This window comes from Rhinatrema bivittatum, chromosome 4 (assembly GCF_901001135.1).
Source record: "Rhinatrema bivittatum chromosome 4, aRhiBiv1.1, whole genome shotgun sequence".
Classification (NCBI taxonomy): Eukaryota; Metazoa; Chordata; class Amphibia; order Gymnophiona; family Rhinatrematidae; genus Rhinatrema; species Rhinatrema bivittatum.
Genome location: NC_042618.1, coordinates 472773676 through 472789800, shown reverse-complemented (window position 1 = coordinate 472789800; position 16125 = coordinate 472773676). Strand labels below are relative to the sequence as shown.

Here is a 16125-nt window from a genome sequence, read left to right as displayed (position 1 = left end):
GTTGTGACCAGAGTCATTGGCTGCAGAGTTGGATAAAATATGCTCCCTTGTAGTACAGTAGGTGCCTACCTCGGAATCACGTGGGGAAAAATGGAGACCTTTCACTCTCACTCCTTCAGTGGCAAATGCAGAAAGCTTTTGGTGTAACCCTGCGGTAAATCAGAACATAAATGCTGCCTACAGATAGCTACGAGTGTGACTGTGAATACTCTTCTGACTGCTGCATTTCCCACCGAGTTCTTTTTGTTCTCCAAATAATCCTTGCATGCTTATAGGAAAGAAGAGCAGGACCTCCTCCTGATTGCCTAATGCCAAGTAGATTGCTCCGGTAGCAATTAACGTAAAAAAAAAAAAAGTACTGTTCAGTAAGTAAATTTATCTAAATAAAACTGTAAGCCATTACCGATTTGGCAACTTGCACAAGCCCAGGTCCTGATTTACGAAGGGTTCTCTCCCATTCTGAGTCTGTGGCAACAACGAGGCCTCGCGTTCGGGGGTTTTCCGATCGGTCCCATTGCCGTCCATCAGATCTGTCTTTAAGACCATGCTTTCCTGGTTCATGCTGCTTTCATTCCTTGCTTGGAGCTTACGGCTCGGGCACTCTGTGCTGATCATTTGTAAAGTAGTAACTTTAATGTACTTGGAAATATTTTGGCCTTTCTGCGCCTTTCATTAGGCGTTCTCCTGTGTGATAAGATGAGTTTGCTGGTGCCGTTCTCTCTCATAATCCCTGCTTCAAATTGTAAAGATAAAGTAAGAAGAGAACTGAAGTTCATACAAGGGTAGCCGTGGGCTCTGAATCATCGGGGAGAGCCTGAACTAGTCTGCCTCGCTAATTAACATTTCTCTAGCGCTACTTGAGGTATCTAGCGTTGTTCAAACACAGTCTAACACAAACATACAGGTCAACAGACAGTGGTTAAAACTAGAAGGCAGACAATCAGGCTTAAGATTTAAAAGCAGCCTCAAAAAGATGGGGTTTAGATAGGTTTTAAACAGAAGTGGAAGATGACTCCCAAGGTTACGGGCTGAGGGGACCATCAGCATGAGAAAGGTGGGCTTGGGGAGAAGGACATGGAGCTCGGTCTTGGCCATGTTGAGTTTAAGGTAGTGGTGGAACATTCAGGCAGCAATGTCAGACAAGCCGGCTTTCTTTGTGCCTGTTATGATCGTAGAGTTTGATTTCTTGGAAAAAAAGGGAGATGATTAGTTTACTCAGACAGTGGGATGAGAGGGTGGCCTCTGTGACAAATTCAACAGCGTGAAGGCAGCAGGAAACCTGGGCCCCATATCCTGTGAACGCTGGGGTAGGGAAGAAAAGCACGCTTACATTCAAATTAGATGGTAGCCTCTGCCCCCACCCGGGTCCTGGCCACAGGCTCACAGAGAGGCTCATGGCCAAGGGCAGGCCCCATGACCTCCCAGGGTTCCCTCAGGGGTGGAGAAGAGGGGCCTCTTCTGCTCATCAGCTCATTGTTCAAAATAAAAGTTCTTTATTGGCACCGATGGCAGGAACAAAGTCCCAAACAATGATACACTCCACCAAAGGTGAGGGCATCAACAGCAGCACGAAGCCCAAGAATCGCAGAGAAATAAATCTCAGTCACTTTCAGCAGCAGTAACAAGTGCCCTCCCAAGCAGGTCAGCTCTTGGGGCAGGAACTCCCCTAAAACCTAGGTACTGAGAAGCAAGACCTGCTTCTCCAGGGTCTGTCTAGCAGCTCTAGGGTTGATGGTTTTTTTTTTGTCTTAAACGTCTGCGTTGCAGAATATCCTGCGAGAGAAATGATGATGATGAGGAAGAAGCCGCCAGAGAGCGCCGTCGCCGGGCTCGGCAGGAGAGGCTGCGCTTACAGAGGGAGGAAGACGGGGAAGGGCCCGTCACGGAGAAAGCAGAAGTTAATGCCCAAAACAGGTAAATCTCTCAGCCCTCATAAAATGGCAAGCGCCCGCTCTCCCGGCACGCGTGCGATTCAATATTTAAATGAGGGCCCGCGGTAAAAAAAAAAGGCGCTAGGTTCTCTAGCGCGTCCCTAGCACCTCTTTTTTGACAGGATGCGCGTTTTCGACCCCTTACTGAATAAGGGGTAAAGCTAGCACGTTGAAAATGCGCATCCAAACGCGGGCTAACAGTGCTGTACTGTATCGGCCTGTAAGTGAGATGTGATCAACTCAGATATGGGGTATGCCTCAACTAACTGTCCTTCAAATGAGGTTTGCATGCACCTGGAGGACTGGTATTTGAACTGTTTAGAGCCTGTGACACTTACAGATTTGTCAGTTTCCCAATCCCGTGTGCTAAACGCTCCATGGAATATTATTTCATCAGAATGTTGTACTGGAGCTCCTCTGTGTGCCTGGTCTTTGATTAACTTGCATTCTCCTATGACAGCAGGATGTTAGTCCCCACAAGTGACGACATCAGATGCAGCCCGGCACGGAAAACTTTACGCAACGGTCCCCCTTCAGCCTCTTCTTTTCCACGGAGCATCGTCTCACGGTTGTGAGGCTCTGCTTCTTCGCAGTGTTTTCTTTTTCAAAATCTCTTGTCTGCGCTGGGGTCCCCTTTCTCCCTGCCTGGTAGGCGCAGTAAGCTTTATTTCCCTTCTTTGCGGTCGATTCCCGCTGTGTCTTGCTTTCGGTGTCTGCTGGGCAGCGACCGCTCGACTGGTACTTTTTGCTATGGGTTTCCACCGGTGCCTCCATCACGGACCTGCATGATGTTTGTACCCTCTGCCTGGGGGCATCGCATGATGTCCGGGGGGGGGGGGGTGTTGTTTTTGCGACCAGATGACCCGCAAAGGCTGAAGCACCCGGTCAGACAAGATGGAAAACCGCTTCGGTTGCAAAAAATCTGAGCCTTCAACTCAGCATCAGGAGCGTCGACTCCAAGAGGCCGCGGGGAACTGATGGACACCGAGCCCTTGCTGTTGACGCCCCCCTCTGGAGACAGGGGCGGAAGATCAGCTGTCATCGGTGACTTCAAGCTCCGGGACGTTGGAATCGTCTCCATCCTCCTCGGCACCAGGGGAAGTCACAAAAGCATCGTCACTGGTCACCATCTTTGCATGGCACAGGGCTCAGGTCGGCACTGGCACCAGCTGTAATGACCCTGAAGCGACCCCCATGGAGAGGAGGGCATTGACCTCCATCGAACCTGGGAGTCCCAGGCTTTCCCCATCAATGCCGGTGCCAGGCTCGGAGGGAGATCTGGTGATGCCTCCTCCCTCCTCTGTCCATTCTGTCCAAGATGAGTTGGATAGTAGGGGTGTAATTGGCGGTGATCTGAGCCCTTCAGGGCATCGAGCTGCTGGCCTCATCAGTACTTCTACTGGCACTGCTGCTGGAGTGCCTCGATGTCCTTCTTGGAATCCTCCCTATGCAGCCGCTGCCGGTACCCAGAGGTCCATCGATGCCCCCGCAGCTACCATTGCCTCCTCCGTCCCATTGGGGGTTCCTCCGAGATGGAGGGCCTGGTGCAGCCCGCAGCACCACCGAGGCCCTTGGTTCCACGACTGGCATTCCCTAATCCAGTTCCAGGGGCCTCAGTATCTACGGTGCCCTCTGTGCCCAAACTGAAGGGCCAGGGCAGGGGTCGTCCACTGGTTTCTCTGGGTGATCTCAGTGAAGAAGATACCTCAGAGCCCTCATCTGATGATTCCAGGGATATTTTCCCTCAGACCCGCCTCCTCCAGGGGAGCGGTGCCGGTCCCGGCCTGAAGACTCTTAACCTTTGCAGGATTTGTCTGGGCCATGGCAGAAACTATTCCGTTCCAGTTTCCCAGTTCATTGATGCCCCTAAGGAAGTGGTAGCTGTTCCCATTCATGACATCTTCAAAACACTACTCCTTAGAATTTGGGAACACCCCATCTCTGTTTCTCCGATAAACAGGAAGGCAGATGAGGTCTATCTGATGCAGCAGGCCTAGGGGTTTGAGAGGTACCAACTCCCACATAAGTCTGCGCTCAAGAAGGCCAAGTGTTTCCGTACCTATGCCTCCGCTCCTCCAGCCCGAGAGCATAGAGCGCTAGATGCCCTGGGCAGGACAGTATTCCAGGGCTCCATGCTGATTGCCCATATTGCTTCCTACCAGTTATATGTAACGTAGTATTCTGGGAACCTCTGGAAATAAGTCCAGGAGTTGAACGAGCGTCTGCCTCAGCAGCAATAGGACGCGTTTATGGCTCTTGTCCAGCAAGGCTTGGAATGTGGCAAGCCCAAGGTGTGCTCCATCTACAACGTCTTCGACACATCTGTTAGGATGGCAGCGGCTGGCATTGTGCCCGCAGGATGACCTGGCTCCAAGCTTTGGATCTCTGGCTGGAGGTCAAGGAGAAGCTCATGGACCTCCCGTGCGCTGGCGAGAACCTTTTCGGTGATAGTCAAAGGTGCTATGGCTCAATTGAAGGATCTGGCACAATCACTATGGGGCACTTGCTAGATCCCCTCAATAATATACAATCCAACACATTTAGGGAATCTCAAGAAATATAACCATGAATTTTCAGTATCTGTCTCAATTCAAGAATCTTTATATCCTTTATTATACATCTCACATGAACATGTTATTAAATTACATTTTATAACAATTAAATACATGTTTTACATTGTGATACACACATATTTCTGATGATAACACCATATTCAACAGTGCATATATATCAACCACTATATTCCTCACCACACATACACAATTTTAAATATGCCCGGTCCGGACCAGATCCAATAATGCAACTCCAACCCTAACCCCCTAATATCACACATTCACATGCATACACCATTCATTCATCTTAAAACCATATACCCCATAAAAATATCCTAATGCCCTTAATATCTACATCCAATGATATACTGTAATACTTCAAAGTTACAATTGAACATTGTTAGTCATTCTCCTGCTGAGATATATCAGTCACCCTGGTTCTTTTCAATCATTATTTTAACATGAAACACCTCCACCTTAAGTTCTTTTCAATAATTATTTTAGCGCCAGTCACCCCAACAAGGCACCTCGTTTCACCCCTATTTGGGCTTCCTCAGGGGATTCTTGCTGTATTTCACAATTTCACTCGTACATCGTTCTTAATGAAGTAGATATCATATCCACCTTTTTCTAATGTTGGGCACCCCTCGTCCGGACCAAACTACATGCTGATACATCCAAACATTTCCGGTGTGTTGATGTGGCCGTTCACTGTGTGTTCCAATAGTCAACCGAACCACCGACAAAAGTCTTAAACTTTTCTGGACAGAAACTCCAAATCTGCATCAACAAATGCTAGCTTTTTCACTAATCAACAAACTTGTTCACCGCCGCTTTCCAACATCGATCTGCTCAGTATCTCGTCATTCCCTTGGTGTCAGAAGTCAATTGAAGGATCACCATGAGCCCCTCCAGCAACTGTCGGCCAGTACATTGGACCCACCGTCCTCTGCCAGGAAATCCTCGCAACTGGGCTCACCCCTGCTGAGCCCCGCTACAGGGTTTTGACTGGCTGCAAGAGGGCATAAGCCAATCGGCCATACCCTCGAAGCCAGACCCTCTGGTCAGAGGCTGGCTGCGGTTCTTTGTGGACCACTTGCCCTGTGTCACCTCAGACTAGTGGGTCCTTTCCATCGTTCGTAGAGGGTATTGACTCAACTTTCTAGGTGTTCCCATGGACACTCCCTCATGCCCCTCTTGGGGTCAATCCTCACATCAGGAAATCCTCTTGACAGAGCTTTCCGCCCTCATAACAGCTGGAGCAGTCAAACCTGTCCCATTGGGGCAGCAGGGGAGGGGGTTCTATTCTTGCTATTTCCTGATTCCAAAATGAACAAGGGGACTCCGCCCTATTCTGAATGGTCTCTCTGGGCACCCTGATTCCCCTCCTGCAAGGAGGGGAATGGCTTTGCTCCCTTGTTCTCAAGGACACCCACATCAAAATCTTCCCCAGCCACAAGAAGTACCTTCAGTTTGTCATGCGCAAGAGGCATTTTCAATACAGGGTGTTGCCGTTCGGCCTAGCCTCGGCCCCCCCGTATCTTCACCAAGTACCTGGCAGTGGTGGGAGCGCACCTCCGCCATCTAGGGGTGCAGATGTTCCCCTACTTGGACAACTGGCTGGTCAGGAGCCCTTTGGTTTGTCATCAACTACCCGAAGTCCCATCTGACCCCTTCGCTGCAGTTGAGCTTCATCGGCACCTGGCTGGACATGGCTCAGGCCAGAGACTATCTCCCCTGCGATCAGGTGCTTGCATTGGCATCCCTTGCGAATCTGGTTTGCCGGAGCTGGCTGGTTTCCGCCCGCATCATGCTTTGCCTTCTGGGTCACATGGTGGCCATTGTCCATGTTATACCTTTGGCTTGCTGCTTGCTTGCGTATGCACAGGGCTCAGTGGAATCTGTGGTCCCAGTGGCAGGAAGCTACCCAGAACCTTCACATGCGCATCCGTGTTACTCCGCCTCTCCAGACCTCCTTGTCTCGGTGGGAGAGCCTGCCCAATTTGGAACAGGGGGTTTCTTTCTAGTCTCCCCCTTCCCAGATTGTACTCACCATGGATGCGTCGATCCTGGGGTGGGGTGCCCATGTGGAGGGCCTCGCAGGTCCTGTGGTCTGCTCAGGAAGTTCAGTGCCAAATCAAATTCTTGGAGCTTTGAGCGATTCATTTTCACTTTGGGCATACTAGGATCACTTGTCCAACAAGGCGGTCTTGATCCAGACCGACAACCAGGTGGCAATGTGGTACATCAACAAACAAGGAGGTACAGGATTGTTCCTCCTGTGTCAGGAAGCAGTTCAGATTTGGTCATGGACTTGGTCTCAGGGCTTGCTGCTCCAAGGCATGTACCTTGCGGGGATGGAGAATGTGCTGGCGGACCACCTCAGTGGGCCTTACGAACCCCACGAGTGGTCCCTGAATCTGGTGACGTCGGACCAGATCTTCTGCCTCTGTGGAACCCCAGACATGGATCTCTTCGCCTCCCCCTGCAAAAGCAAGGTGAAACAGTTCTGCTCCCTGTACAGGGGGGACAGGAAACTAGCCATTGGGTCAGAGGCCTCCTGTACGCATATCCTCCGCTTCCTCTGGTGATGAAGACTCTCCTGAAGCTCCAGCAAGACAGGGGGGACCATGATCCTCATAGCCCCTCATTGGCCGAGGCAGATTTGGTTCCCGCTCCTGCAGGATCTTTCTATCAGGGACCCGATCAGTCTGGGGACTTCCCCCAACCTTGTCACTCAAGATCAGGGCAGGCTGTGCCATCCCAACCTCAGGCCATTGTCCCTAATGGCCTGGATGTTGAGAGGCTAATCTTGCGGCCCCTTGCCCTGTCATATGATGTCTTGGGTCCTGATAGCCTCCAGGAAGCCTTCCACCAGGAAATCTTATGGCCTGAAGTGGAGGAGGTTTGCGTTGTGGTGTGAGAGTCACGGGTTGGATCCGTTCTCCTGCTATACACAGAAACTGCTTGACTATTTGCTGCACCTGTCGGCTGCTAGCTTAAAAACCATCAAGGTATACCCGAGTGCCATCGGTACCTACCATCAGGAAGTTGATGGTTTGCCCATCTCTGTGCAATCCATAGTGGGGCACTTTATGTGAGCTCTGCTTCATTTAAAGCCTCCTCTGCGTCCTCCTGCTGTATCCTGAGACCTTAATGTGGTGTTGGCTCAACTCATGAAGGATCCTTTCGAGCCACTGCGCACCTGTGATCTGAAGGTCATGTTTTTGGTCGCAGTCACTTCGGTACACAGGGTCAATGAGCTTCAGGCATTGGTGACGTACCCACCATACACGAAGTTCTTTCGTGACAGGATGGTTCTCCGTATACAACCTAAGTTCCTGCCTAAGTTGGTGACGGAGTTCCATCTGAACCAGTCAATCGTCCTGCCCACCTTTTTCCCCCAGGCCTAATTTGCACTAGGGCGGATGGGCACTGCACAGCTTGGATTGCAAGAGAGCCGTGGCCTTCTACCTGGGAGTTGCGGTTGCCAAGCAAACCTTGACTAACTGGCTGGCGGATTGCATTTCCTTCTGCTATGTGCAAGCGGGACTGGAGCTTGGGGGCCATGTTAAGGCTCATGGTGGCTTCGGTGGCCCACCTGGGATGGTCCCCGTGTCTGAGACCTGCAAGGCGGTGACGTGGAGTTCCCTCCACACTTTAACTGCTCTCTGCTGTTTGGACAGGGATGGCCGACACAATAGCAGCTTCAGCCAGTCTGTCCTCCAGAATCTCTTTCAGCTGTAGAACCCAACTCTTCCTGCCTAGGGCCCTTTTTTCAGGTTCAGGATGACGCCCTCTGTTGTGCCCATTGGCACCTGGTTGGGTGCATGTTGATCTGGTTTGTATTTGGGAACAGCCTACAGCTAGGGATTCACCCATTGTGAGGACTACCATCCTATTTGTCCTAGGAGAAAGCAGAGTTGCTTACCTGTAACTGGTGTTCTCAGAGGCCAGCAGGAGGTTAGTCTTCAGGAAACCCACCCGCCACCTCACAGAGATGGGTTTCTTCTCCTTTTATTGTTTTATTTTTTTGTAATTCTCTGTTACGAGACTGAAGGGGGACCCCGCGTGGATGCATGGATAGTGGCATGCTGGGCATGCTCAGTGTGCTAGTCAGAGTTTCTAGAAACTTTGAAATAAGTTTTCCGTGCTGGGCTCTATCTGATGATGACACCCATGTGTGAGGACTGACTTCCTGCTCTTCTATGAGAACACCTGATACAGGTAAGCAACTCTGCTGTCTTTTTTTTTTTCATGTTTATATAGTGTGACAGAAGAGGTTACCCAAACTACAAGCAAAACTATTGAAGGCTCAGCAGATGAGGAAGCTGCTTTGTTGGATAGACTGGCAAAAAGGGAGGAAAGACGCCAAAGACGTCTACAGGAAGCCTTAGAACGCCAAAGAGAATTAGACCCGACAATAACAGATGAGACTTTATCATTACCCAAGAGAAGCCAGAATAACGAGATAGAAGAAAACGAGACTGCAGTGAAAGATGAGAAGGCAGTTACCCGCCGAAGCCAATATGAATTTGAGGAGACTGAAACTGTGACCAAGTCATCCCAGAAAAATGATTGGAGGCAAGAAGAGGAGAAGAAGGAAGACATTTATGATGCCAAGGAAGAGGAAAAAGCAGAACCAACAATCGGCGAGGAAAATCAGGTAGAAATGACACTGGAAATAAAAAGTCTCAACTTACAGCAAGAGGTGATGATCGAAGTAAATAAAGAGAAGAACGATGAGGCAGAGGAGAAGGAAGGAGAGAAGGAACGGGAAAGGATAGCGGCAGAAGAGAGGGAACGGGAAAGGATTGAGGCTGAAGAGAGGAGAGCAGCAGAAGAGAGGGAACGGGAAAAGATCGAGGCAGAGGAGAAGAGAGTGGCAGAAGAGAGGGAACGGGAAAGGATCGAGGCAGAAGAGAAGAGAGCGGCAGAAGAGAGGGAACGGGAAAGGATTGAGGCAGAAGAGAAAAGAGCAGCAGAGCAGAGGGAACGGGAGAGGATTGAGGCAGAGGAGAAGAGAGCAGCAGAACAGAGAGAAAAGGAAAGGATTGAGGCAGAGAGAAGAGCAGCAGAAGAGAGGGAACGGGAAAAGATTAAGGCAGAGGAGAAAAAAGCAGCAGAAGAGAAGGAAAGAAAAAAAGCAGAAGAGAAAAGAGCAGCAGAAGAAAAGGAAAGGAAAAAAGCAGAAGAGAAAAAAGCGGCAGAAGAGAGGGAAAGGAAAAAAGCAGAAGAGAAAAAAGCGGCAGAAGAGAGGGAAAGGAGAAAAGCAGAAGAGAAAAGAGCAGCTGAAGAAAAGGCTAAGTTAGAAGCGAAAAAGAAAGAGGAAAAAATAAAGACAGAAGAAAAAAAAGAAAAGAAGGTAGAAGACAAACAGGTAAAAGAGAAGAAAGCCCAAGAGGATAGAGGCCAGCCAACCTTCTTAAGGAAGCAGGTACAGTAAAGCCTCCCGCACCGAGTCACAGGCACCTGGGTTTTGCTGGAAATGTAATGCATTCAAATTTTGGACTGCAATTCACTCACTCTCTCTTCTTGCATGTTGTTCTGCTAAACGTTTATTTCTTTTTGCTGAAGGGCTGGCTTCTGCTTGCTAAATTCTATTGGCATGGCATTGCAAAAGAGCCGCTCTTACGTCCCGCATCCTTCTAGGTCAACATCTTTGCACGTTTAGAGCCCTGCATAGGTAACTGCCTTGGTTTTTATATCGCAAAGTTATTTAGAAACGGGCACAAGGGATTGGGTCTTCTGCTCCACGGCATACAAGGAGTTAAAGTGTGTAGCTCACAAAGAATTAGCCTTGTGGCAGAGCATGAATGCTCAGTGAGATGCGTAGTGAGCACTGCAGCATCCTGGAGTTTGGTGAACAGCACAGCAGCACCTGGATGACTGATTGCAAACAGCACAGTAGCGATTGTGTGTCGGTGAACAGCACAGCTGCACCTGGGTGATTAACCGAACAGCACAGCAGCACTTAATAGCAAGTAAACACACAAAAAAAACCAAAACTAGCAGCACTGATAGATATGAGTAGGGCTGTAATTTTGTTATGGCCGATTTGTTAGGAATAAACCCTCCAGGTCAAAATCTAGAAGGCCTAATTGAAAAAGGAGCACATATCTTTAAAATAATAATAAAGGAATGGAATTCCATGCAAAGCTGTCCGGAACAAAAAGTTAATCTTCTGTACCACAGAGGGTTAGCAGTTCAGCAGCAGAAAAGTTACAGCAAACGGAGGATAAAACGCAGACACAGAAAAGACACGCAAATTTGGCAGAAGCTATGAAAAGTGCCCACGGCACACTAGAAACAAAAGATACAGCCCTATCACTCGGGCCGGCCATGCAGGCTGCCAGCATGGCCGGCCCGCGTCTTCCTCGCAGCCTGCATGGCGCGCGCCCGGGGCCAGCGCCTTAGATTGACGTTGTCCTTTTAAAAACGGAAAGGGAGAAGACAAGGATGCCAAAGCGGGTTCCAAAAAGGAAAAGGTGCAAGAGGAGAAAACCCATCTAGCCCTCAAGAGAGAGGAGGTAATTATCTCTCAGCCAGGGAAGGACACGTAGCAGTGGCACAAGGGGCAAGGCATTCATTTTCTCCTGCGTGTAACAACTAATAAGCCTTTCTTGATTTTTTTCAAGGTGCTTTGAGCTCTCCTGTTACTACCTTATTAATAAGGACGTATGAAGGTTCTTTGGGGTAAACTTTCAATAGGGGCTCCTAACTGTCCAGATATAAATTTTGAAGTTACACACACAAAAAATGAGCTTTCAGTATTTCCTCCTGCCAAATGCTCAACTTTTATTCAGACATAAAGGGGCATGAGTGGAGGTGTTCAGGGGGCGAGCGCTCTCCAGTTGAAAGGTTATGTGCACGTCTGCTTAGAAAAAGTCATATTCCTGATTTTTGCCCAGATAAAGTTCAGTGTGTAATTTTATCCGAGTATATTTGGCAGGTGTATATACGTGAGTAACTTTATTTGGGTATATTCAGTGGGAGTATGTATGCATGTAACTTTATCCAGAATATACTCAATGGGAGTATGTACACGAGTAACTTTATCCAGAGTATACTCAGCGGGAGTATGTACGCGAGTAACTTTATTCGAGTATACTCAGCGGGAGTATGTACGCGAGTAACTTTATTCGAGTATACTCAGCGGGGAGTATGTACGCGTGTAACTTTATCCGAGTATACTCAGCGGGAGTGTGTACGCGTGTAACTTTATCCGAGTATACTCAGCGGGGAGTGTGTACGCGAGTAACTTTATCCGAGTATACTCAGCGGGAGTATGTACGTGTGTAACTTTATCCCGAGTATACTCGGCGGGAGAGTGTACGCGAGTAACTTTATTCGAGTATACTCAGCGGGGAGTATGTACGCGTGTAACTTTATCCGAGTATACTCAGCGGGAGTGTGTATGCGTGTAACTTTATCCGAGTATACTCAGCGGGGAGTGTGTATGCTTGTAACTTTATCAGAGTATGCTCAGCGGGAGTGTGTACGCGTGTAACTTTATCCGAGTATAATCAGTGGGAGAGTATGTACGCGAGTAACTTTATCCGAGTATACTCAGCGGGGAGTATGTACGCGAGTAACTTTATCCGAGTATGCTCAGCGGGGAGTGTGTACGCGTGTAACTTTATCAGAGTATAATCAGTGGGAGAGTATGTACGCGAGTAACTTTATCCGAGTATACTCAGCGGGAGACTTGTGCGCATACGTGGCACTGCATATCCAGGAAAAGTTACATGCATAAATTTCCTTAGATATTTTTTGGATTCTTTGGATCCCTGATTCTTGATCACACGAAATATGCGAGTAGATTAAAAACACACCTCCGAAAGGACCCCGAATGCTTCTTTTTTTTTAATGTGACCAAAATTACATGCATTTTTTTTTCTGGCTGCCAAAAATCCACTTACCCAGGTCTGGCTGACTGAGGCGGGTTAACTCCCCACTTTTACTTGCATAAAAGATGCCCAGACCTTGGAAAATGGGCCCCTCCCTCTAAAGTTCATCTTGCCACTTACAGTATCTGATTTCACTAATCATTTGACTCAATCAAAATGCCAATCTAACCGTCCAACCTTCAGACTGAAAAGCCTTCTTGTGAAATTCTACAAAATTTTCTGCATTGCATTTCTAATGGTAAAAACAGACGCTGATGGCAGGGTTTCCCTATAAGGTAAGTAATGCAGTTGTGGGTTGTACTGTCACGGATGTAGAGAGCAGTGGTAAGAACAAGGCTGAGAGGTTGGGTAAAGGTCATGCATCCTGACTTTCATCGCTAGGCACGTAAGAAGCGACTTATCTGGCTAAGTGGTGGCCACTGAATATCAGACTATGTTCAGTGGCCGCCACTTAGCCGGATAAATCACTTATCCTGCTAAATAGTTTGCCAGATATCTAGTGGGTGGGCAGTGGGCGGATCAGAGCGGTGCTAATTATCAGTTGACATCCAGATAAGTAGCACTGTTTATACTGATCCTGCTCTAGAGCAGGTCTAACTTAGCCCGGTATAGCTTATCCAGCTAAGAGTCGATTTTGATGGGGATATTCAGCGGGGGACCTGGCTGTTAGTGTAAGCATGGGAGTCTGTATGCTCATGTACCAGGTCAACAAAAAGTGACTTGGGTAAGGAGCGCTATCCTGCAGGCGGTCAGGCATGGTGCAGTTGACAGCTAGGAGATCTCCTTAGCTAGAGCAGCGGAGATGGGAACAACCGGGCAGAGTGGACGGGCCGGTTGTTGCTTATCAGCCATCATCCGCTATGTCACCGAGTCTGTACCGCTGTTTGTGGGCGATGAGAAATCCGAGCTTCATCTGCACGGTGCTCCAGAGATGAAATCTAGTTGGTTCAAAGGAGGCCGTAAGCTGTGAACCAGGCATGGTCTGTGGAGGGCAATAAATCAACTCCATGTGAGATTTCAGCGATACAGAAGACTGTCAGAGGAGTGAACTGCCTGAAGACGTGTCCAACGCGGAGAACTTTGTAAATGGGTTCTCTGCGATGGAGACCATTAATCTTTGCGTCGCATCTTCCTGCTGAGCTGTGACGCAGGATTACGGAGAATTGGCTGCACAAAAAATGATCCGCACAGTGCCGCACTACAGTTATTCGTTAGGGTGCAGTTATTCCAGTGCCCCACAGTGATCGGTACAGTGAGGATTCACGGTTTGAGAGATTATGCTTCTCATCTCTGAATTCAATACGGGAGGCACCAAGGCAGACTGTCTCGCCTATAGCTCGGAAACCTGACCAAGACCATGCAAAGTACTCCGAAACCAAGCGAAACCAGCACCAGGACAATACAGAGGAAGGACTTCCCTCCTTGCTCGGTGGAGGGAGCTGCCCGCTCAGCTCAGGGGGTCTCCAGCAGGGATGTGCTTGATCTAGTTTATTTCTCTGTGAAAAAGTGTGTAAAACGTTAGGACGCGGCCTTGTCACTGCCATGGGATTTCCTTCGGAGCGAACAGCCTGAATTCTGCTAAAGGATTTGTGAGTGGGCACAGACCTGACGAGAAGGAGCCTGTGCGGGTTGTCCTAGGGAGCTGAGTTTCTTTTTTTTCACAAGAACAACACGGAGGAGTATAACGGAGTGTGATCCCTTGGCTGTGGCATGGTTGACGCAGCCTGGCAGATGAAGCCACCAGGCCCACGCTGACAGCATGTGAATGCACTCCAACCGGGTCGAGGTCTGCCTTCACCTATACCACCTCTTTCTCCCTGCAGGTTGAGCCCTTGAGTCCTAGGGGCCGGCAGGGCTTAGGCAAGGGTCAGGTAGAGAGCGGTCAGGCAGGATCTGGTAGCAGGCCGTGAACGGGCGGAGGTTGAGTTCCGGCCGAGGTTGGGGCAGGCAGATGATAAGCAGTGTCAAGATCCAGTAGTGGTGAGGGCAGGCGGAGATCAAGCAGTGTTCGGGGTTCAGGGCAGGAGGCGATCCAGTAGCAAGGTCCGAATCCAAAGCAGAGGTCAGAACTGGAACTCGGTCAGAGAACTGCGCGTGCAGACAAGGACCAGGACAGACAAGGTGCAGACTAGGCTGGCAGGAGTAGGGTAAGGTGGACAAAAGAGCAGGGCTGGAAGAAGACAGGAGACACGGGGCAGGCTGGAACATGGCGGGAGATGAGGCAGAGCACACGGAGCATCGCGCACTGCGGGCTAGGCAGGGGGACCCGCGGCTGAGGCAAAGATCCAGGGATCCAGATGGTGTTTAAAGGGCCTTGTGGGGCCTGACGTCATCAAGAGGTGATGAATGAGGATTCATGAGCTGGGGTTACGCGTGTGCGTGCCTAAGGAGGACGGCAGCAGATGGCAGCCAGGGAGTTGTGAAGAAGTGTGTCAGTGTCCTGGGTGAGTGCAGCCGGTCATGGCACTGACCCGCAGCCGGCCAGATGTTACAGAGGGTTTAGGAGGGGATCATTTTTGGAGGGAGAGTATAGATGCGCTTAACTGCTGGTGAAATGACAGCAGATAACGGCAGAATGGCCCACGAGCCTGTCCCGTCGTCTTCCTCGCTTGTTTTCTACTGCTGTGGGTAAATGAGGACAAAGCTTCCCGATACCCGAGTCAAACTCCGCTCTCCCCATGAGCCCCACTCCACCCCTCAAATCTCCTCCAGATCTTTCATTGGAGCCTAGACCTTCCTTTTCAGTTTTTATTTTATTTTTCTTGAGAATATATCAGTGTTTATGACAAGAGAAATTTAATCCGCTTCGAAGTGTCTTAAAGGCGGAATACAGTATAAATAAATAAAGACAACTCATCATTTTTCCAGCTAAAAATCATTTTTGTTCTTGTTATAATCAACAGGGATACATTCCTGGCAAAAATACAATAAAAACTGAAAACCAGGGTCCCTCGATTTCCAGCACGGCCTGTCAGCCTGCATTTGGGAGTTGCTGCTAAACTTCATTTGATTTACGTATTGCAATTCTACAACTTTGTGCGCTGCTTTGGGCATCTGATGTGGGTTGGGGAAGACGCTCAATGAATGGAAGTGAACGGACATCCCACAGTGCGCTCTGTGATGGGCGGCCTTCAGAGGAATTCACTCTGCTCTTAGGCAGTTCTGCAGAGTTCCTGAGCCGCGGAAATGGCGAAATCCCCGCTGATATTCCACTTGCTCTGCAGAACAGAGATCCCAGCCTGTGTCTTTGCAGGCTGGCTGTCCAGTTTACAGGAAGGCATTTCTGGCAGCTGAACTGTTGGCACACAACATTGGTGGCCGAGTGCATCCCTGTAGAGATAAGCTACTGTGGAAGAGAGCTGCTCTGCTTCTTCAGTCTCAGATCTCCTCATTTTGCTGATAGAGTCGCTTAAATAAAATATGTAATTCAGTTCCTGCACAGAAAAAAAAAAAATGGAATAGAAATGTGAAGCTGTGATTTTTGTTCAGCTTTCATCTTATAAGTAGCTGATATTATTTGGACAGCATCAAAACACATCCTGACCAATCCGTGTGATTTTCTTTGTGCAGTGCGGAGGGACGTGGAAGAGTGGATGCAGCTAGGAACCGAAAGGTGCACCTTTTATGCACTGGCTTTCTCTTCCAGGAGAGTAACAGCCTGGATTTAGGTTTCAGTGTTTCCCAGATCTTGCAGGAGACTCCTGGGCTGCCAGCCTTTCCTCCGTCCTCCTG

The 16125-nt window shown here is 49.1% G+C and overlaps 1 protein-coding gene across 6 annotated transcripts in view; it reads left to right on the top strand.

Moving 5' to 3' along the window:
* Nucleotides 1–16125, top strand: part of LOC115089200 (non-muscle caldesmon-like) — a 268564-nt gene that overhangs the window by 217596 nt on the left and 34843 nt on the right. For 5 of the 6 annotated variants that reach the window (XR_003856028.1, XR_003856027.1, XM_029597251.1 and 2 more), the window contains 3 exons: nt 1768–1914; nt 8753–9920; nt 10930–11013. Coding sequence is in view for 4 of the 6 variants with exons in the window: in XM_029597251.1 (XP_029453111.1) it covers nt 1768–1914; nt 8753–9920; nt 10930–11013 (1399 nt within the window). In the remaining 2 variants the exon portion in view is untranslated. The remainder of the gene's footprint in view (nt 1–1767; nt 1915–8752; nt 9921–10929; nt 11014–16125) is intronic. The other variant, XM_029597254.1, reaches the window with a different exon arrangement.